The sequence below is a fragment of the Vipera berus genome (assembly GCF_964194415.1).
Source record: "Vipera berus genome assembly, chromosome: 2".
Taxonomy (NCBI): domain Eukaryota; kingdom Metazoa; phylum Chordata; class Lepidosauria; order Squamata; family Viperidae; genus Vipera; species Vipera berus.
In genome coordinates this window covers 130692603-130716035 of record NC_138203.1, presented here as the reverse complement: position 1 = coordinate 130716035, position 23433 = coordinate 130692603, and the positions used below count along the sequence as shown (strand labels likewise).

Sequence of the window (23433 nt, the reverse complement as noted above, 5' to 3'; positions counted from 1 at the left end):
AAACCTCTAGTGATGAAGCACCCACAACTTCTGAAGGCAAGCTGTTCCACTGGTTAATTGTCCTCACTGTTGGGAAATTTCTCCTTAATTCCAGGTTGCTTTTCTCCTTGATTGGTTTCCATCCATTGTTTCTTGTCTTGCCTTCTGGTCCTTTGGAAAATAAATTGACCCCCTCATCTTTGTGGCAGCCTCTCGAATACTGGAATACTGCTAACATGTCCCTCCTATTCCTTCTTTTCTCTAGGCTGGCCATTCCCAAATCCTGCAACCGTTCTTCATATGTTTTAGTCTCCAGACCTTTCATCCTCTTAGTTGCTTTTCTTTGCACTTTTTCCAAAGTCTCAACATCTTTTTTGGCAATGTGATGACCAAAACTGGATGCAGTATTCCCGGTGTGGGCTTTATAAAGCAATACTAATACTTCGTGTGATCTGGATTCTACACTTCTGTTTATACAGCCACGGATCGTATTAGCTTTTTTGGCTGCTGCCGCACACTGCTGGCTCATGTTTAAGGGATCATCCATTAGGACTCCAAGGTCCCTCTCACAGTTACTGTTTTTGAGCCAGAGGAAAGGATGGAGGAAGAAAGCCTGGTGACAATGTCACATCCCTTCTAAACTCTAGTTCTACCCTTAAATCCTGACCTGCTGGCAACACTCACCATGACATCTCCCTTCAAGAGCAAGGCTGGCTCTAAGGTGATACAGATCTTCTGAGTTCCACTGGCACCATGGAGGCTACTGCATGAACAGAGGAAATCATTAGGATAGTCGGAATTGAAGTTAAAAGAAGACTTCAGAGGCACCTTAGGTTTTTGATCTAGAGAGAACCAGCTCATACTTACTAGATCCCAGAGGTATAGACCAATTGCATGGATTGGTAGATCTTTAGGAAAGGTTGATAACCTAGAAGAGAGAAGATGGGCCAGATGGATCAAAAGGGAAGAACCCATCTCCAGAAAATTGAAGAATGCTGCAAATGGAAAATTTCTATCATAGAAATGGAGGAGCAACAAAGGACATACATTCATAAGTCATATATTTGATAAGGACAGACAGACACGTGTCTCCAGTCCAAACAGAATTATGATTCTTTGCATCCGTATCTGTATATGTCCCCAATGATTTTTAAGAATTAAGTTTGAGTCCTTTTTGTATAAGAAGGAGGGAGTGGGAAACATGGCCAGGCTTTCAAGGTCCTGTTATTACCAAATAAACTGAATCAGTAAATTTAAGTTCTACCATCTCTTGTGGTGTCTCTTTCCTACATTTAAGGGCTGAAAAGCATTGAATTTAAAAGGAGGTAGAAATATGCACACCTCACTTTTTCCTATCCTAAAATCCAGCACCTGGATCACGGGCACAAAAGTTCAAAGGGAAAGTTTGCACCACAAAAGCACTTACTGCTTCATAGCCACACGTACCAATAGCTGCTCAGAAAGTAACACATCTTTATCAACTTTACCAGCCTCGCTGGACTAAACAGCTCGGTAAAAACACTGCTGTTCGGTGCAGGAAATTAAAAAGTGATATACTTTCCTCCTGTCTCAGGGACAAGAGAAAAGCACTTTAACGAGGGTGTGGAAATTGCTCTAGTCTATGTCAAGGATCTATGATAAAAGTTCTATTGTTACAAAGTAGTTTATTTTTTCTGTTTCAACCCTAGCTCTCTCCTCTCTTAAGTTGACTCATGAGGCAGGTTGCATACATTCATTTTTCATTGAAGGGGTGTTGGCATTACGAAGTATGAGAATCCCTGCCATATGGGTGGGTGGTAAGCCATCCAAATGTTTGTTCGCTCTAGGAGAAAGATGGGTGGTTTCTAAATTTGATATATAAATAAAAATAAAATATAAATTTGTGCCATGTTTTTGCAGTTTGGAATCATAAGCATGCATGACGTAAAGTCTGAAAGGAGAGGGGCAAAAGGAGTATTTGATGGATATTGTTTTCCAGCCCTGTGACACTTACCTCCTCCACTTTCAAACGTAGGAATGGCTGGGAGCAGAACATGATGCAGGAAAAGTGTATTGCTGTTCATCTTGATCGTGCCTGAGAGAAGCCCACTGAAATAATGAATATACCTACCATGGAGAAATGAAAGAGAAATCCATGCGGTCATGTAAAAATAAGTGAGTCGTGTAAGAATAAGTGGGCCTATAGGAAACTAAATATCTTGACACCAACATCTTCTCTCAGCCTGGTGCTTCCAAAAGCCATCTTCCTTAAATTCCATCCACATAGGCCAGGGGTAGGCAACCTTGGCTCTTTTATGACTGGTCTACTTCAATTCCCAGAATTCCTGAGCCAGCATGGCTAAGCATGGAAACCTCTCCCTTTCCCGTCAGCATGGTTGCCTCAGGAATTCTGGGAGTTGAAGTCCACGAGTCATAAAAGAGCCAAGGTTGCCTTGTTGTTGTTGTTGTTAGCTGCGAAGTCGTGTCCGACCCATCGCGACCCTATGGACAACATTCCTCCAGGCCTTCCTGTCCTCTACCACAAGGTTGCCTACCCCTGACAAAGGCAAATGCCCAATTACAAAGTTTTAATCCCTTTGCACTTACTGGTTTTATCCTATAATTAAATATACTTAACTTTTAAATTGGAACTTTTATTTAGTAGCATGAAACATTTCAGTATGTATTTACTATATTGTTAGGGGGGAAAAAATCTTAACACGTATGGGGCAACATCTCTCTAATACCAGAATCTAATAACAGACATTAAAATACTGGTTGTCAGGTAAGAACTGGAGGGTAACATGAGTTGTATAAAAGCTAATGGGATCTGTGAGGGGGAGGGGTGTGTGTAAGATGACTTAAACTTCTACACGGATTGTGGTGTTGTGATACAAGTTGTTCCACCCTTTTTTTTATGGGCATTACCACTCTGCCTGCATGTTCAAAGAGCAGTTTGTGACATGACACTGCAATACAACTTTCATCAATCTGATTAAAGAAGAGTTCCTGTGGGTGCTGATGATGACAAGCCATGAAAATGACTCTCATAATATCGTTTGTTTTCAAAACGTCAGCCAGGCTGGCTAGAAAATTTGAAAATTCTATATATCTGAAAGGCACCTTTCTGTTTTTTAACAAGAAAATTCATTTCTTTGTTCCTCCCAAACGTGGATCGTATCAAAGATAATTTTACTTTCTGCTGTCCTAGATAATGAAATAGTTTCCAAAGAGGAGAAAAATGAATATGTGACAGAAGCGCCTCTTTCATTGCTACTGCTCCACTGCTTGTATCATTGCACTGTAAATGCAGACATTGTAGTTCCAACCCCTGTAGTTTCTTGACTGAAGCATATCAAGTATGGGCAGCCAGTGCATTGAGGAATTGAACAAAACAGGTAGCCCTGAAGTTATGAATGGTCACCTTGATGACCATTTGAAGTTACAACCTTGGGGCTATTTGTGGCCCAGATTCAAGGTTCTGAGAGTTGCCCCCCCTCTTTTCATGGAGACATGAGCAAAGTTCAGCTGTTTGACAACACAACTGCATTTACAAGCGTTTGCAGCATCCCATGGTCAGGTGAACACATTTTACAACAGTTTTGCCAAAAAGCAGCACTTACTTCTGGCTTTTGGCAAAAATGTGCCCATAGCAAACCACCGGTTCGCTTAATGATCACTGCAAAAGAGGTCATAAAATTGGGTGATGACTGACCCATTTTATGACTGTCATGGCTTACAACTATGATGGGCAGGCTCCATTACGGTCATAACTGGAGAACTATCTGCATTTTTTTAAAAAAACTGTTACACAAACACTGTAATTATATTTTGGTATATCCATTTTTTTTCTGCCAGAAGACTTCTGAGCATGGAAAAAGGGGAGCACTGGATTGTTTTTGCATGGTCTGAACTAGGATTATGAGTCTGGGGTACAAACATGTGGATGACCACTAGAGGCCAGCAAAGAGATGGAGAAAATAGTCTTTACTGCCCTCTAAAAGTATTCTAGTCCTTTGTAATCCAGACTCTGAATTTCTATGCTACCCATAAGAGCTGGCTACGTAACACATACCCTCCAATGCTTTTCCCAAGCATTTCTCCCAGCAGCCTCTGTGGAAGCTTTAAAACAGACATGTCAAACACAAGGCCCGGGGGCCAGATCCGGCCCGCGAAGTGGTTTCATGTGGCCCCCGAAGCCATCCTGGAAACAGTGAGAGAACGGCCCCCACTGCCTTGGCCCTGGCCCAGAGACCCTCCTTCTGCCAGAGACCCCCAGATCTGTCCCACTCCTGCCCAGGACCCCATAGGCACCCTTGATGCGAACGATGTAGAGCTGGCCACACCCACCCAGTAGGCCATACGCACTCTAGCCACGCCCACCCAGTAGGCCACGCCCACCCTGGCCATACCCACCCGCCCCCCCTGAGGGCAACCGCAATGCTGATGCGGCCCTCAGTGAAATTGAGTTTGACACCCCTGAGATAGAGGGTGCAAGATTCACCTCTTCTGTGACGGCTGGAGGGAGGCAGCTACTTTGTCTTCACAGAACTTGCGCATGGTCAGTGTGCTGAGGGCCTGGTCTGCACTGAGGAGACAAAACAAGGAAGGGGCATAGAGTAGTGTTTATATACTGCTCGGAAAAAAAAGGGGACACAAAATAAGACATCCTACTATTAAAATACAGTACATTGTGTTGTTTAAGTGTTCCCTTTATTTTTTTGAGCAGTATACATCGATCGGTTATACAACAGACATGCTACACATACATTCGGCCCACCAAAAATGTAGCTTAAGAAGGAAGCTGGAAAAGGAGACGGAGGAAGGAAAGGAGAAGAAGAAAGTGTCTGCCGGTGCTAGAGTAGCCCATCTCTCGTTCTCCCTTGATCCATACCTGGCAGAGATTTTGCTGTAGTACATGTAAGAGGCTACGATCACGCCCGTCTTGCCCTTGTTGCCCTGGCACAAAGAGAGAACACGTTAAACTGGCATTGGAATGAGGCATTGTGACTATAAATCCGGGAGTGCAAAAAGTTTTAGCAAACTATAACAGCCACCTTGGAGTGGTGATGGAAAAAGCACAAAAATATGAACGCGAAAGAAGGTACAGTATTTTTGCCTACACTCACTTTATTTATTGGATTTGGTTTGTATAAATATAGTTCATGTCTCCATAATCTCACTACCCTGTCAGCTGGAAGCCATTCTGCACCACCTCTACTTATGAGGGAGAAACCATCCAAGTATTTGGTCTCCTCCTTAGGACGCTGAGTTTGTCGATCAGAAGGTTGGCAGTTTAGCAGTTACTCCTCCCAGCTTCTGCCAACCTAGCAGTTCGAAAGCACGTAAAAATGCAAGTAGAAAAATAGGGACCAGTACGGTGGGAAGGTAACAGCGTTCCGTGTGCCTTTGGCGTCCAGTCATGCCGGCCACATGACCACGGAGACGTCCTCGGACAAGCGCTGGCTCTTCAGCTTTGAAACGGAGATGAGCACCGGCCCCTAGAGTCGGAAACGACAAGCACGCTTGTGCTACCTTTACCTTTACCTTCCTTGTAAAGCTGGTGAAGACTAAGCTTTCCATGGAAGAAGTTCCAGGCTGTCCAAAAAGCCTCCAGGGAAAGTTTTTTAACGGTTGCAATCAAAAGTAAAACAGAGATGGAAAAAAAATCCATTTATTATACTAAACGAAATGAGAATGAACCCAGAGAATGGTTATTCAGCCTGATCACTTAACAGACAAAAGCTACTGGTCATAATTAAAGTGGGGGGAGAAGCCAATTTCGTATTTTATTCCCTTCTACTCTAGCCAGTCTGGGAATGTAAAATCTTTCTTCACTTACCAATAGCTTAAAAATGAAAACAAGCTCAACGTCTTTAAGGAAATCACTAGAAAGAGGTGGGGAATGCTGATTAAGATTCCAGCTCTCGTAAAACAGAGGAAAAGTTTGTTTGATGCCACTTCATTACAGTAAGGATTTTGGCAGGCATGTAGACTTTCAATGTTTGACTAATGAATTGGGTAACCTGATGTACTGCTTTCTATAAACAGAATAAAGCAAAGGTATACATTCAATGTATACCTCATCAGGCTAAGCCTCTGCAGTTGTCTTACCTTTCTCAGAGGACCTTCTAGGCTGGTGGCTTTGAGGACATACAAAAACCACTCGCCTAATGATCCTGGAAAGCCAGTATCTCATCCCTTTTTTTCCTGACAGCAAGAAGTGTCCACTGTCTTATTCCCCCTTTGATCATTATATTTCTCCCTTATATAAATATCCACAATAGCCAGAAAGTTGGGAAGATTTTTTTTCTCTGACCTTGCAGTGAAGGACAGCCACATGCTGAGGGTCTGAATTTAGCCAGGTCTCCATGGCTTTGCAGATGGAACAAATTTTGTCCAGAGGTGGAGCATGCAGATCTGGCCAGCCAAAATCTTGCACCTGGACCATCAAGGAGAAAGAAGTATTGGATTTAAGAACATGTTTACGTATATTGAGAGAGGAGACAAGCTTTGGGAGCGGGTGAGGACAATGTCTTGCCTAGAGGACGGAACTCCTGTAAAGAAGCAAAGGGCCTTTCCTCACTGAGTTGAAGGGTTCTCCGTCCCACCTTACTCTAAGTGAGGAGGAAAACGTAGTGACATGAAATCAGTTGGTCCCACTGATGACTGTTATCTCATCTTTATTGCCTTTGTTGCTGTCACCATAGTCACTGATAATGTGATTCTAGTTATTGCTGGGGGGAAATGAGTTAGAAAGCCTTTCAGCTTTTGTGCGTTTTTATGCACCTTGAAAGCATCCCTGGATACAGTTGGCAGTTACCATCTGTATAGCTATAAAGCGCAGTGAGCACTATTGGCATTGTTTGCATAAAGAACAACAAGGAGAAAATAATAATAACAACAATGTGAGCTCTTTGACTGTTCAACTGCTAGTTTTTAAAGGTTTAACACTTTTCATGACTCTCCCAAGTCCTACAGCCAAGTAACTTGGCTTGTTTTCAACTAAGGAGCTAAACATCTGGTTTTAGATTCAGTCTTGGGGTCAGTTATGATGATTTCTGTACTGCATTTCTATCTCCTTGAATTGCACACTTTATATCATACTATATAAAACAGTAAAGTAGAACAATACACAGTACATAAGGATAAGATGCACAAGAATAAAATAAATGAAACTGGGATATTGTTGTTTTTTAAAAATCAGAAAATAACCCGAATTATGTCTAAATATACTAACAAAGATGGTCTTGGGCAGAAGAGGCCCTCCCAAACAGCGTAGCTTTAACTGCTTTCAATGAAATTACAGTCATGGAAAACTAAAATTCTCTTTAAAAATGTTGCATGATACAATTTAGTGCCATATGTAAATATTTACTATGCGTTATATCTTTCCTTCCAGGATTAATGCCTGTTTTTCTCTTTTGCTTTTGATCAGCTGAGAATGAGAATGAATGAATCAAGCTAAACTAACAATTAATTACTGTACTTTAATCACTGAAGGCAGAGCCATTTTATGAATTTCTGCAAGTTCAATAACCCTCTAAACAGTTTCAGTTGAGATGTAGTCCCCAATTTGACGTAAGCATCTTCGCCCCAAGCTCTCATCTCTCACCTTGGGGTTCAACCGGATGATGTCATGGCGTTTCTCTGACAAGTTGAGGAGCTGTTGACAGAAAGAAGACTCTTTAGCAGTTTACTCTACCAACCCAACTTTCAGCTGATAAAATTCCACCATCCTGGTCAGGATGTTTTTAAGCATGGTTATTTCACCCCAAAGGTTAACTCACTCTTCGAAAATAAGCTTATTAAGTTGCTTGACAAAAAAGTTTTATAGTCCTCCATTCCTCTTTAAAGTCAGAATATAGCTCCTCCCCAACCCTGCCCTCCCAACGTATAAGGCTGCTCCTATAAGTGAACTTTATAGAGATCTTCAAAATGGAGATATCGCCAATGCTTTTCTCAAGATGAGATGCTGATGTGAAATCACAAGATCCCGCAGGACAAACCGACCATCATTCCTCTGTATCTCAGAGGTGAAGCATGCATTTTCCACACGATCACTCAAGCCTACGTAGAGATGTCAAGTTGGTTCCTTCCTGACAATAGCTCTTCTTACCACTCTATTATTATTATTATTATTATTATTATTATTATTATTATTATTATTATTATTATTATTATTATTATTTATCATCGTCACCACTGTCGTCGTCTCCTTACCAGATACTTGTCCTCATGCTTGGATTTTAACATCTGCGCCACCTCTCGGAGATTGCTGCGGTAACGTTGTTCCTCCAAGGCAGGAGGAAAAGACACAGAGATGATACGTTCGGTGATGTAGATGAGGTCAAAATCATACTTGCGCTCCATGACGTGGTCCAGACTGAAGCTTCTGAAAGGAAGAAAAGCAGGATGCGTAAGGGAGGCAGGACTCCAGGGGTCCACAGAACAACAATGAGCAGTGAAGGTTGCAAAATAAATTAACAGGCCAAAGAACTAAAACCTACCTAGTTTGCCTTTTGGCAAACCTCATTTTCAGCGGGGTCCCTCAATAACACGGCTGAAAGCAAAGTATCGCAACTGTGCAGGTACCAACAGAAGAGGATATTGGTAGCTCGGGGTTGAACGGTGGGGGTCCTTGGTGCTCTCTCAGCTTGGTTGTTTACTTGCAGATGGTTCATTAACATCATCAGTACTAGAAGGGAGTACGGTTTGCTCTCCGTTTACATATAAGTGGTTTGCCCTACTTAGTGTTAGTAGGAGTGTTCTTGGTGGTTCCTTGATTAGGCTGTTTTTTCTTTTTCTTTTACTGTTTGAATGTTTGCCTCAGATGATAGTTCCTTGACTGGAGTATTGTTTACTGTTTGATTGTTGTTAATCTTGATGATAATTTCAGCTTATCTGGGTATTGATTGCTGGGGAGTTGGTATTTTGGTCTTTTTGTTTCATTTTTAGTTTTTTAACTGTCTCTTTTGAATGGTAGGTAGAGGCTGTCTATGTGCCTGTTGGTGGCCGATGTGTCCGAGTGCCAGGCTTCCAATTGTGCAGGTACCTTAAATCAATATTCAACAAAATCCATTTTATAGCCAGTTCTGGGAGCAAACGGTGCTTTTCTTCATGCGCTTTCCTTAAATTTATATCCCGTTACTCCATATAATGATAGAACTGGAAAGTCTTCACATGTAATCTTCTGCTCTCTGAAGAAACCACAGCCATCTACGACAAATAGGCCTGACCAACCTCTGCTTAAAAACCTCCAGTGGGGGAAAAAGCACAGCAACCGATTCTTCAGTTGATAATTTGCGTCAATACAAAAATACAATAAATTAAAAAAGATAGCTATATAGAGAGTTTGGAAAAAATTCAGAGAAGAGCAACTAAGATGATCAAAGGCCTGGAGACTAAAACATACAAAGAATGGCTGCAGGACTTGGATTTGGCTAGTCTAAAGAAAAGAAGGTAAAAGGGTGATAATGATAGCAGCATTCCAATATTTGAGGGGCTGCCACAAACTATTCTCCAAAGCACCAGAGGGAAGGACAAGAAACAATGGTTGGAAACTGATCAAAGAGAGAAGCCACCTGGAATTCAGGAGAAATTTCCTGACAGTGAGGACAATTAACCAGTGGAACAGCTTGCCTCCAGAAATCGTGGCCGCTCCATCACTGGAGGTTTTTAAGAAGAGGCTAGACAGACACTTGTCTGAGATGGTATTATAGGTTCTCCTGCTTGCGTGGGGGGGCTGGACTAGAAGACCTCCAAGATCCCTTCCAGGTCTATTCTATTCTAAAATAAATGTAACAGTAACACACACACACACACACACGTACACATATTTGCATATTTAGATAATCATATATATAAAATTGTGACTGTTTATTGTATTACATTTTACGTTTTCCTTGCTGTATTTCTTCACTCATTTTTAAGCACTTATGTAATTTTCTAATTATGTATACATGTCGTGGTTTTGTTCTTTTGTTGCTGTTTTCTTTTTTTTTCTAGTCATTATTTTAAAAGCAATAAAGGTTATTAAAAACTGATGGCATTTCCTAGTGAGTTTCTCCTAATATTTAATCGACTGTTTCCTTGCAATGCTGATTCGTGTACTGTAGGTAAGGTTTTCGGCAGCAACAAGACAACAAATCAGCTCACTTTCTGAAGTCTCCTGTCTCCAGTGAGGCAGCTGAGGTAAAGCTCTCACTGGTTGTGAAGGTTAGGCCTTGACTGGGAATAATTTGGTCACTAAAAAAGCAGATGGAAGAAAATGCTTTCTTGGATCACTAGAATTGTTTAAGAAGATAAAGCTTGCTATCACAGAACAATGGATAATGAATGCATGACTTATATTCATATCTAGTCCTTATTAATGAAAATTGTCTTGCTAGGGATGAGTCAAAGGAAAAGAGGCAATTCTGATGAACTTTGTTAAAAATTTCTCTCCGCTACTGATTGACTAATTGCATCAAAAGGAGGCAAGGGTTCAAGCATGATAGATAAACAACTGAAGAAAAAAACAGTGTTTTTAATTATATAGATTAACTGCAGTGAGTTCTACGCACAGAGATATGGAAAGACTTATAAATTCCCACAATGGAAGAACGGATGATGAAGTTAATGGAACTGGCTGAGATGGCGAAATAAACTACTTTGATTAAAGAAAAGACTTTGTCTAGCTTTGTTTTTTATGTGGACACCACTTTTGGGCTTTTTGCTAGAAACTTCAGGAAATGCTACATGAATTTTGACAATTGACAATTAAAAATGTTCATGGTTGTGGAAATACTGTGTACGGTTGAATTTGAGATCAAAAGGTTGTGTATGTTATGTTTACAATTATATTGAAGAAAGTTGGAAGTTACTTACCCTTTTTCTATTTCTTTTCATTTTCTTCTATTCCTTTACACCTCCCTGTCCTCTATTTTAACTTCTTAATTCCTTCTTTGTTTTTATAGTGTTTTTATTGTTTTTGTGTTTTTTTTTAAAAAGGAGGCAACTGTATTTATCTTTTTAGAATGAAGCAAACGGTACCCAAAATTCTTTCACTTTTCTCCCTCATTATTAACTTATACAACTTCATGGCATTGTCCGTTGTATCCTCCGGTGGCTGGCATCGCTGACAACTGATTCAAGATGTATTGCCACTTTCTTGTCTCTTTCCCCCTCCCCATAGCCAAATTAAAATGCAATGCAGTGCCAATCCATTTCCTTCCTAGTTCCAAAATGACTGGAGTTATTCATGTCAGTGTATCAAAACAAGAGGAGGAAAAAAAATCAGCAGCAGAGAGGGAAAACATGAGGGACCCCACGAGAGAAAGGAAAAAAAATATATGCGTTTTCACAATAAAGAGATTCCTCTCCTTTCCAACAGTATTACTTTCAATCTGGAAATCAAAATACTGTGGCTTAGCATTTATCTTGTGGCTAGTTAACCAACTCCTTCTCAACTAGATGGAGAAAGAAAATCATTTCTAGAACTTGTAATAATTTAAAAAGGGTTCCTTAAGAGCGATTCTACATGCCAACTATTCTAAGGCACGAAATAGGACAGGACAACAGTGTATATAGTATACCTTCCTGTATACCCCCTTATTTTGTTTGTAAGATGGGGAATAGTTCAGTAAATTTCTATGGAACCCTAAGGCAGCGGTTCTCAAACTTTTCTTCACCAGGGACCCTCTTTAAATACCTTTTCTGGCCACGAACCATGGCCATGCCCGCCCCCAAGACTTAACTCAAGATTTAAATCATAACATTTCCTCAAGCCTTCACAGGCGCTTTGTGATGACATTGTGCCTCCACCTCCCCAGGGTCTGCAGTCCGACCACAGGTTGAGAACCGACTGCTCTGTGGGGTTTCCTTTGCATGCAGTATTTTATTCCTTATGTATAGATTCTTTTTTTCTTTTTTTCCTACCTTGAAGTCAGGGTTTTGTTTTTTTTAACTGCTGGTGACTACCTGGACTGCTCCTTGCATTTTTTTTTAGCAAGGTTTCTCACAAGTGGCTTGCTAATGCCTGCTTCCTACGTCTAAGAGTGAGAGTAACTGACCCAAGGTCACATAGGATTTACAAATAAAATGTAATGCGGGTGATGAAAAATTGTGATTATTAGTAAGTATCAAAATGTTCCGCAGTTCAGGCGTTCTGTGGTGGACTAGAGTGCCATTTATTATAAAAAAAATGGTAAACTCAGGAATCAATGTTTCTGCAGTCGTAATTCCAAAACTGCCTACTATTTAAAATCACATATCCTATTTTATTCGGGTCTAGCTTTTGGCAGATTTGTAAAGGGATGAAAAGGATACGAGATGGCAGCAATTCCCTTCATTCTGTAAACATAATAGTTCCTCTTTCCTTTTGCTCCTATCGAACATTACCAATCAGAATTAGTTCTTATGCATGTTTGTTTTATGCATGTTTCCTGCACTTTAAAAATAAAAGATTACAGATTCTCTTAGAACTTGATTTCAGATGAGTCCATGATCGTTTTTGCAGCAACAATACAGAAGCAGTTTTTCACTGCCTCTTCCAGGGTTTTTCTTTTAAATTTATTTATATGTATATCTATTTTAAAGGGACGTGGTGGCTCAGTGAGTTAGGACGCTGAGCCTGTTCGATCAGAAGGTCGGCAGTTTGGCGGGTCGAATCCCGAGTGCCGCGTAACAGAGTGAGCGCCTGTTACTCGTCCCAGCTTCTGCCAACCTAGCAGTTTGAAAGCACGTAAAAATGCAAGTAGAAAAATAGGGACCACTACGATGGGAAGGTAACAGCGTTCCGTGCACCTTTGGCGTCTTGTCATGCCGGCCACATGACCACGGAGATGTCCTCGGACAAACGCTGGCTCTTTGGCTTTGAAACGGAGATGAGCACCGGCCTCTAGAGTTGGAAATGACTAGCACGCATGTGCGGGGGAACCTTTACCTTTACCTTTATATCTATTTCCCAGTTGGTTTGACAAATATAGATTTCCTGGTGGTGTCTCATCCAGGCGGTAACCAGGACCAACTCTGTTTAGCTTCTAAGCTCAGACAAGGTTGATTAGGAATGGGCACCTTAAAGAACGCATTTTTAGACCATGTCTTCTCGAAGATTTGTTCTTTGCAAAAGTTACAAGATGGCCTCTGGCTACAAAGATAGCTCACCATTAAAAAAAAACACCAAAAGATTAAAAGCTGTTCCTCCCTCACCATCCCTGCATTTCAAGACCAGTATAATTATTTAGTGTCAGACTGTACCTGGGCAATGTGTTCCGTTGCTTTGCAGTGTTGAGGGATTTGGTGGAGCCCTGAAATTTTTTTTTAAAATAGGAAAGAAGTCAGCATCTAACAAACAAGCGTGGAAAAAATATTGTGTAAGAAGCAAAACAACAGCATAACGAATGAAAATATTGCTGTGCAACGAAAGAACATTTCATTTAAATTTCATTTCAAAATTAAGCAGGAAAATATGGGTAAAACACCAATTTTTGGACCCATGTTGAATATTTTACATTTCCAACTAGCGTTGTCTTTTCTAGTTAATTCTGAGGGATCAGAGATTTGACACTTCATCAATCTTTCCCTTGTATCTGAGGCAGTGCCTAAGTAATGCATCGCTGTAGTTTTGTGTCTGTGGGCATGCCTGTAAGTCAGTATTGATCCCTGGTAGCTCTCTGGAAAAGTCCTTGCAGTTTCTTGGCAAGGATTTCTTGAAAATGGATTGCCCTTGCCTGCTTCTTCGGGCTGAGTGTGTGTGACGGGCCCAAGGTCACCCAGCTGGCTTTGTGCCTAAGGTGGGACTAGAACTCATGGTTCCTTGCTTTGTAGCCTGGTGCCTTTAATCCTACACCAAACTGGCTCTCATCTCTGTACTAGAACAATAATATCTGGACTGCTGAAATTAAGTGTCGCCCACAAGAAAGGCAAGGAGAAAAAGTTGACCACTCTAATTTGAGTCAAGGCATAGAAGTGCCTTTTAATAACGTGTCTTGAGTTTCACATGATTTTAATGACTAAGTCACAAAATAAGCGAGGACTTTAAGTCCAAAAGCATTAACTACAAAAACAAAGAAGAAAAATCTTCCCACGCTCCTAGGGATTAGTGTCAACATAATCGCTGAAACGCCAGACTCGGATCCCAGAGGTTTCAGAGGAATAAGTATCAAAGAGAGCCTTACCAAATGTTCAATGCGCCGGACTGGGGCTGTATTCCGTCTCTAAACATATGGAAGAAGATGACACGTGTTTAAGTTAAAGAAGAACCCCCCCCCAATGAGCATTAACAATAAAATTGCAGATGATAGCGTACGGACAGTTTCAAAAAAGTTCTCGGTAGGAATGTTGCTGCTCACTGAATTGTGAGAGCTGTTAACCACAGAGCTGAAGGAAAATCATGCACTGGCAATCACGAGTGATGTTTTCCTGCTAAGAGATGCCACCCAAACAACCTCCCGTGAACATACATTTCCCCCCCCCACTCAGAATCCCCCCCCCAGGACACAGGTCACTGCTACCCAGACTTCAAAGAGTAACCCACATATCTGAGCAAAATTTTCCAGGGTTTTTCTTTGATACCCCACCTTTTTTTAACACAGAAGTAGAAACGATTTTGCTCAGGAGGTTGCAATTCTCAGTCATCCAGGTCGTGGTTCCCTCAAAGCTGCCTTTTTTTTTTCAGGAGGCAACTGGACTTTCTTGTTTTATCTTTGAAGACGTTTCGCTTCTCATGCCAGAAGCTTCTTCAGCTCTGACTGGATGGTGGGGGAATGGGAGGTTTTATATTCCTTGCAGACAGCTGGTCATTTGCCTTCTTTTAGAGAGTCATTGTGGCCACTTGGAGGTTTACCTGTGTTCTCGGGGTCACCTGGGTGGGGCAAATGGGTGTGGAGCCTTCTTGGTTGCAGGTTGTTTTCGGGCCCTGGATCCCTTCACTGTTGAAGACAGACGCAGGCTATTGGGGATGAGTCTGTGTGGTCTGCATCTCAAACTGAAGCGCAAAATGGTTCCTGTAGGCTGCAATGTGTTCAGCTCTCCGCTAATGTACGAGGAGAAGAGGATTTGAAGTGAAATTCAGGCCACTCCCGGCTCACACAAGAACAAAAACCAAGAAGGCAGAGCTGAGAGCAACAGCTCCAGGTTAAACAGGCTGCATGGAGATCTTGGCCTTCCTTGGTCCCCTTCAGAGCGTTTTTCACTCTCCCTTGAATCTTTCAGCCTTCCCTTCAACGACGTCAGCGTGACTTCACTTCTGCTGAACTCTCACCCCTAATCCCCGCACCTTTGTGAAGATGAGGTCACTCATGAATGGGGTGGCCATTCAGAGGCAGAAAACCCAGTCAAATGGTTTGCCCTGGTGGCGCAGTGGTAAGGAAGAAGTACTGCAGGCTACTTCTGCTGACTGCCAGCAGTTCAACAGTTCGATCCTGACAGGCTCAAGGTTGACTCAGCCTTTCCATCCTTCCGAGGTCGGACAAATGAGGACCCAGATTGTTGGGGGCAATTAAGCTGACTCTGTAAACCGCTTAGAGTGGGCTGTAAAGCACTGTGAAGCGGAATATAAGTCTCAGCGCTATTGCTATTGCACAGATGGAACAGGCACACAGTGACGCAAGTTTAGATCCATTTTTTTTTGTTCCGCAAAATGCAAGCAAGAGATCTGGCGCACACGTTGCTTCATGTTTGGAAACAGCACATGGTCACATGAAGGCCTAATTGCAAGAAGGGAGTGAAATAAACTAAAGGCAAAGAATCAGCTGATTGAAAACTGTTGTGCTGCTCCCTTTGGTATTAGATAAAACTTACAGTTTGGTTGTCTGCTGGCAAGGTGGGAGGAACCTAAACTAATTAAGGGGGACTAAACAGATCTTCAAATTCCTATCAATCTTCCTTGCTCTCATGACAACAATTAAAGTGTAAAAAGATTTCCCCCCCCCATTCTCAAGTATCCACTTGCTATAATTCATCTGAAACCTGGTTCTGAGAAAGGAAGGAAATACCGGTGGTCCTCCACTTTACAGCAGTTCGTTTAGTGACTCTTCGAAGTTACAACAGCACTGGAAAATGTGACTTATGACCATTTTTCACAGTTACGACCTTTGCAGCATCCCCACAATCAGGTGATCAAAATTCAGATGCTTGTCAACCATTTCATATTTATGGCCGCTGCTGCGTCCCAAGGACAACCTTCTGACAAGCAATGGGGCAAACGGGGGAAGCCAGATTTCACTTAACAACCGAGTTACTAACTTATCAACAGCAGTGATTCACCTAACAACTGTGGCAAGCCAAGTCATAAAAAGGGGCAAAACTCACATCAAATGTCTCACTTAACAACATAAATTTTGGGCTTTTGCTTTCCAACTGCGTCTCAACTAAACTGGCCAGGGCAAAGTATTATGGATTGATTCTCTTAAACCATAGACATGGGAGATGGAGCAGGGGGAGAGTAGATTGAACCATCTTGAATCTTTCAGCCTTCCCTTCAACGACGTGAGCGTGACTTCACTTCTGCTGAACTCTCACCCCTAATCCCCGCACCTTTGTGAAGATGAGGTCACTCATGAATGGGGTGGCCATTCAGAGGCAATGTAAGAAACTCAAATACTTTGACCACCTAATGAGAAGGAAGGACTCACTGGGGAAGAGCCTAATGCTGGGAAAGATTGAGGGCAAGAGAAGAAGAGGACGACAGAGAATGAGATGGCTGGATGGAGTCACTGAAGCAGTAGGCGTGAGCTTAAATCAGACATGTCAAACACAAGGCCCGGGGGCCGGATACGGCCCGCGAAGTGGTTTCATGTGGCCCGCGAAGCCATCCTGGAAACAGTGAGGGAACAGCCCCCACTGCCTTGGCCCAGAGACCCTCCTTCTGCCAGAGACCCTCAGATCTGTCCAACTCCTGCCCAGGCCCCCATAGGCACCCTTGATGCGAACGATGTAGAGCTGGCCACGCCCACCCAGTAGGCCATACGCACTCTAGCCACGCCCACCCAGTAGGCCACGCCCACCCTGGCTATACCCACCCGGCCCCCTTAGGGCAACCGCAATGCTGATGCGGCCCTCAATGAAATTGAGTTTGACACCCCTGGCTTAAATGGACTCCAGAAGATGGTAGAGGACAGGAAGGCCTGGAGGAACGTTGTCCGTGGGGTCACTATGGGTTGGACACGACTTCACAACTAACAACAACAACAACATCTCTATCTCTATCTCTATCTCTATCTCTATCTCTATCTCTATCTCTATCCATCTATCTATCTATCACGGCCCAGGCCAAGGCAAAAGGTTGGACAAGCCTGATCTAAATGGAAACCATTAGTTCAAGACATGTCATCCTGGATAAAAAAAATGCATATATTACTTCACCAAAAGAGAAAAAAGCAAGCATTCACTGAACAGAAAAAAGTAGCTATTTATAAAGTGTGCTGAATCGACACATGTCCAGGTTACAGTGGAAAAAGAGAATTTCACTCACAGATACACTTTGAATGAATGGTGGTGCACCTACAGAACACAGGCTGCTTTGTTCTGTGAGCAGCCCCCTGCCCTAAAATAATCTTGCGTCAGGGAGCAGACAGCATCTTTCTGTGGGGTAGGCAAAACCTGGGAACACCTTACTGTACGTGGAAACATTGGGGAAAGCGGTTTGTGAAACAACAGAAACAGCTCCGACTCCTTCCTGACTAAAGATTTTCCTGCTCTTCAAAAACGAGTAATAAAAGTGATAAGGATCAAACACTGGAAGTATTTTAAAGACTACCTAAATAAATCAGCCACACAAATTTTGAATTAAATAAAAAAAAACCCGAGCCAGCGTACTGTATTCTAAAATACTGGAGAGCAATGAAAGAGCGGGCTACGGGAAAAATAAATCAATTCTTACATGCCTCCAAAACTTTGCCGAAACGGGCAATTATGTGAGATCATAACTCAGAAGAGAAAAACCCGAAGGTAAATCCCCCTTTTAAAAAAGGCAGCTATACAGAGCCACACTTGCCGACACGTTTAATCGCTTTACATGCACAGATCCACAGCTCTCACCTGTCAGGAAGCCATAAAAGCGTCTTGGCCCACTTTTAATCACCAGCATTTTTATTATCCCCCAAAGTCTTCAAATCACCACAAGGCCCTTTTGTCAACCTCACCACAAGTGGCTACCCCTCCTTTCTCCTCTGGAAAGTATTTATGCGGGTCAAGTGGGTGGCGAAAGAGCGGGCACTTACCAGTTCACTTGGAGGGAGGGGCTGGCAGGAAGAGGGCACCTGGAAAAGAAAAAAGAGAGAGAGAGCGATGAGTCCCAGTGCACATGGCGGTTCAGCTTTGAAGACGCCAACGTCCTCCACGTCCCCCCAAAACGGAGACCTTTGCTATGACATCTGAAGATCTCCTCTCTTTCCCCAGAGTAGGACGTGGGGCAGAGGGGAAGGAGAGAAGTCTCTGGTCCCGCCCCCCCCCCCGGTGCCCCTCTCCGAGAAGCAGAAGTTGCCTCCTTCCCATCTGCGTGTTTCCTTTGACTGGGGCCGGGCCCTTCCAACAACAGCACATATACAGGCAGCAATTCATCGGGCTGCAGGGCTGCAAGACAGCACGGCCAGATCTGGCACAGGGGGTACCATAGAGGAAAACAAACACAGAAGAGCACCCCACCCAGGTGGGAAGAAACAGTGAGGCTATTCAGGCCGCTGCGTTTCCCTCTCGCCTGGTGGAACTGCCAGGGCACTCCTTGTGACCCGTAAGAGACCAAAGGGCTATTATGATCCACCCCACCCTTTTTGCCTCCTGTGAGTGAAGGAGGATAAAGGGTAGAGACCCAGGCCGATCCGGTGATCCGGGTGAGACCTCAACCCCAGTTAGGGTCTCCCCTCCCACAACTATACGTTGTCCCTAACTTAAAATGTCTTAACTCCAGATACTTCCAGAAAAAGCTTTCATAAAGCCAGCATCTGGCCTATGATTCTGCAGCCATCTTCCACTTCGAACCTTCTTATTTCACAACAGCCGTATTTCTTGTTAATTTTTGTCTTTCTGCAGCAAAACTGCTCAGGGGGCATAAGATGGAGTAGCTGCACAAGGTTTTTGGGGGGCAACTTGTAACGGTCTGAACGGAAGCATCATCTTTTGGAAAGCTTCTCAGAACTTTCCCTTACTTTTTTTTTGCTGAGTCATGATGTTGCCTTCACTGAATCCCCATAAGGTAGCCTTAAGTTGACCGTAACAAAAATGCAGGTTTTGCAAGGGTACAATTTTCTGTGAGTAGTGCAGTCAGATTACCCCTAAGGAGGGGGAGGAACCAAGCAGCTCTTGGCTAGTAAGGTTTATAAGGCCATTCTTTTTGGACAGTGGAGAACCCAGTTCTCTCCTTCTCCCTTCCATATCTTTGAGTCTAGCTCTGACTCTATGACCTAGAACAGGGGTAGGCAACCTTGGCTCTTTTATGACTTGTGGACTTCAACTCCCAGAATTCCTGAGCCAGCATGGCTCAGCATGGAAACCTCTCCCTTTCCCCTCAGCATGGCTGGCTCAGGAATTCTGGGAGTTGAAGTCCACGAGTCATAAAAGAGCCAAGGTTGCCTACCTCTGACCTAGAGCAACGTGACCAGCAGCTGACCAGCAATGGGCAGCAAAGTCAAGGGCTGACGTCTGATAGCAGTTTCCCCATGCTGACAACTGTTAGTTGGCTTCTTTGAATGTTGGGTTTAGCAGACATTGGAACAGTGCTAACCTCGTGTTCAAAATTCATCTATCAGCTGATACCTGGACTCCCTTTGAATGTGCCTACCCAAAACACTTGCACAAAACTAGACTGAGTTTTGACCGGTGGCTGAAGTTCTAATGAAGCCACCTGGGAAAAAACTCACTTCCTCCCCAACTCCAGATCATTTGGAGAGGAGTGACAGAGGATGTTTTCTCACCAGCTGGTGACATTTAGAGAAATCCACCTCTCCCACTTCCTTAATATGCCGTCTACACAGTGAATAATGACAGCAGTCTTTATTGTCATTGAAATTACAGCAGGTGAGGGATCGCCAAGGGAGACAGCAAACTGTATGTTAGTATAGCCTTTTGCTGGTTCAATGATTGGTGGATAACGTGTTAACTTGGCTGCGACAAACAACCCTCAAACAATTTTCCATCCAGTTGTACTTCAGCTACTGAGCATCGCCTGCCTACATACAAAAAGGCTAATACAAATATGCACATACACATACGTGTTTGGACACATGTCTAATCAGAATACAATTATTTCATGGCTCTTGCTGAAACCAAACAGCGTATTGAAACATATAATGGAAGGCAAGATAGTACCCTCCACACGTATAGAGCCAATTTGGTCTAGTAGCTAAAGCATCAGACTAAAAACCAGGAGACCGTGAGTTCAAGTCCTGCCTTAGGCATGAAAACCAGTTGGATGACTTTGGGCCAGTCACTCTCTCAGCCCAACCCACCTCAGAGGGTTGTTGTTGTGGGGAAATGTTTGCCGCTTTGAGCTTTTTATAAAAATAATAAAGATGGATAAAAATAAATCAATAACAGACCAATTCCCTGGAGGATGCTACATTGCTCCCTCCTGGGTATCAATTTAACACATTCAGGGTAGCTCTGTTGCTTGAGTTAGAGCAGTGGTGAGGCCCACCTAGTTTTTGCTGCAAAGATTTAAAGAAGGGACACCTGACCTGCATCCAAGCAAAGCACTAACATCAGTTTTAATTCCACTTATTTTCCATTTTTAGGAGATAAAACTTTTGGTTGCTCACAGCCAAAGGCTTTATTTGGCAATATGCCTAATACAGATAATGAGCCACGCTAAGTTGGAATAATGGTGGGGAATGGGGACTATCCTCCCTAGTTTTATTCCGGAAGATGGGCATCTTTTAGCTGCCCATGCCAATCATGACAGCCATTCGGTGAAAGTGTGGACAACTTGCTCCCCAAATTCCACAGGTCCACACTAGCCTATAAAGATTGCATGATCTTGGGGTTTTGCGTCGTAGCAACACACAGCCAAGGGATTGTGGAGCTCCGCACTTAATGGCTGGTTTCGCCCTGCCAGGGGACCCTAAATGGGTCTAAAGTCTCCCAAGAGAGCCATTGATGAAGGAGGGCCCCTCCCCCATCGATCACGGAAAGACATCGGTCAATTCATTTGATCTGGGGGAAGCCCTCCAACCAAACAGGAGAAAGGCTAGCTGCACTCCGATGACTAGCCCAAAGTCCAAAAGTACCAACTAAGAAGAGTTATAAACAACATTTATAAAAAATACAGGAAGAACCCCCTGGCAAGCTGAACACATTGATTCAGAAAGCTGCCTGGCAAAAGAAAAAGTCGAGAGCTAGACTCAAGAGAGATGATTTGACCTACCAGATGGAGTACTACATGACTAAACGCTTGTTTGAATATGGTTGAAAGAATAGTTAAATGTTGGACATGAATGGGTTTTATAATAAGAGAGATATGATTTACAAGTAGTATGGTATTTTTTATGATATGTGAAATGCAAAATACTGGGATGATTTAAATGAAACGTTTTGGATATTTAAATATAATCAATTTTGAGAAAATTATAATTGACAAAAAATGTTTTGATTACTGAGGGAAAATTAAGTTTAAATAAGAATTCTGAAAAGAGGACCTATAGCGATTTAACATAAGATGATTTTTTGCAAACGCAATTGTAAAACAAGCTGATCAGAAAAGACGGTACATATTGGTGCTATTGTTATTCGCATAAATATTAGAAAAATCTGTATATTCAACTTTATATATGTATTGAAAATACTAAGAACTATATTTGCTCAATGTTGGCAAAAGGAGAATATTATTGGAAGAAGAGAGGATCGATCAAGGAAAGGTATTTTTAGTTAGTATGTTGATTATAGAAATTAACTATTGACTGTTGTTAAATATATGAACCCAGACAACATGTTGTTTACCAAGTACTAAAGATTGTTATTGTAAAAAAATCAATATATTTAAAAAACAAAAGTTTGCCTGACCTTGGGCAAATGAAGAGCCACTGAAAAAGAGTTTGGAGCAGAAAAGCAACAATATCCATGCCCACCACTCTTCTGCCTCATTTCCATCACAAATGCTCTTCCCAATAGTTGCTTTCTATTCTTCATAAAGTCTCAAACGTTTTAGCAAAATAAAGTTAACACAGTGACACTTAATATGAAATGGTGTGTCATTTTTTTTAAAAAAACTGTGCTCAATGTATTAAATGTAGGAATTTACCAAGTAATTCATTTGCTTTCTAATAAGAACAGCAAACATGGCTACAGATTTATTTCCATAAATAAGATTCCTTTTTTCCAAACAGAAAACTGAGTAGATTTTATTTAAAGTCTAAAGGATAGATTAAATAGAAAAACATGTGTCTGGACTGTTTAATCTGCCACAATTACAGACTGATCGTCCCCTTCTTTTCCAACATATTTTTTTAGATCCAATTCCAGAATTATTATTTCCTTATATTACCATCACTAGAATTCTGTAAATGTATGCTAGCTGTAGAATTCACCACATCATTTAAATTATTAAAAAGATTCCCTTTTGTGGGTTGCAAAAAATCTTATCCAATGAATGAAAGATCAACCATATTCGGAATGAATAGGATTGTGGAAGTATTCCAGTTGTATACATTAGGAAAGAATCTACATTAGGAAAGAACCTCAGTTTACTGGGTTTTCTTGAAACAATGGACTCCTCATCTAGATTTCTCATTATGATTGCCCAAATTTCTCATTATGACTGCACCATGATGTCATCATGCATTTGACACAATCACATTTAATGGACCATTGCGAATAGTAGACAACTCCTTCCCCACCTATTGGGTGTATTAAAGTTTTACAATAGCAGTTTTACCTGGGGAACCTACTGATGAAAAGTACAGGTTGTTTCCAAAAGCGAGGAGCAATCATCCAGAATGTTTTTTACTAGCATTTGAAACATTCCTATGAACTTTTCCCAATTACCAAATTGCAACGTTCTCTACTCAATAGTGTATCACGTCAGTATGAATTAGCTGTCCACATTGCAGGAAACTTACCCTGCCTCTGTTCCCTCTAACCTTAATCCTGACTTACTCCAACACTCAAGGTCTTCTTCACTGCTGAGCTGAAGGTCTTGATCAATCCATTCTGTACCAGAATGAAATTTGCTACCCGGTCATTGATTTCTGTTGCCTCAACAGACTTTCTTCCAAAGTAAGAAACTTCCATGACCAGGAAATTCCTCCTTGAGTTTGAATTTCCTGCTCCCATCCATTGGTTCTTGTCCCACTCTCGGGCACAATGGAGAATAAACCCACAGCTTATTTTCTGTTAACACCCTTATCTGTATCAGATGGCTGTTATCATGTCTCCCCTTCTCTTCTTTAAACCTAGTTCATTCAAACATTTTTGTATAGATTTAGCTTCCAAGCCTCTTATCACCTGTGTCACATTTTTGATGTCTCTTCTGTATTGTGGTGATCAAAACTAGACACACTTTTC

The 23433-nt window shown here is 42.1% G+C and overlaps 1 protein-coding gene across 3 annotated transcripts in view; it reads right to left on the bottom strand.

Annotated features, from left to right (window-relative positions):
• TNS2 (tensin 2) overlaps positions 1-23433 on the bottom strand; it is a 156203-nt gene that overhangs the window by 44246 nt on the left and 88524 nt on the right. For all 3 annotated transcript variants that reach the window (XM_081321845.1, XM_081321846.1, XM_081321847.1), the window contains exons 4-14: positions 18162-18200; positions 14118-14156; positions 13198-13247; positions 8182-8353; positions 7574-7624; positions 6278-6400; positions 4853-4917; positions 4463-4546; positions 1973-2085; positions 847-907; positions 664-742 (exon numbers count right to left, since the gene is read on the bottom strand). In XM_081321845.1, coding sequence (XP_081177971.1) covers positions 664-742; positions 847-907; positions 1973-2085; positions 4463-4546; positions 4853-4917; positions 6278-6400; positions 7574-7624; positions 8182-8353; positions 13198-13247; positions 14118-14156; positions 18162-18200 — 876 coding nt within the window. The remainder of the gene's footprint in view (positions 1-663; positions 743-846; positions 908-1972; positions 2086-4462; positions 4547-4852; positions 4918-6277; positions 6401-7573; positions 7625-8181; positions 8354-13197; positions 13248-14117; positions 14157-18161; positions 18201-23433) is intronic.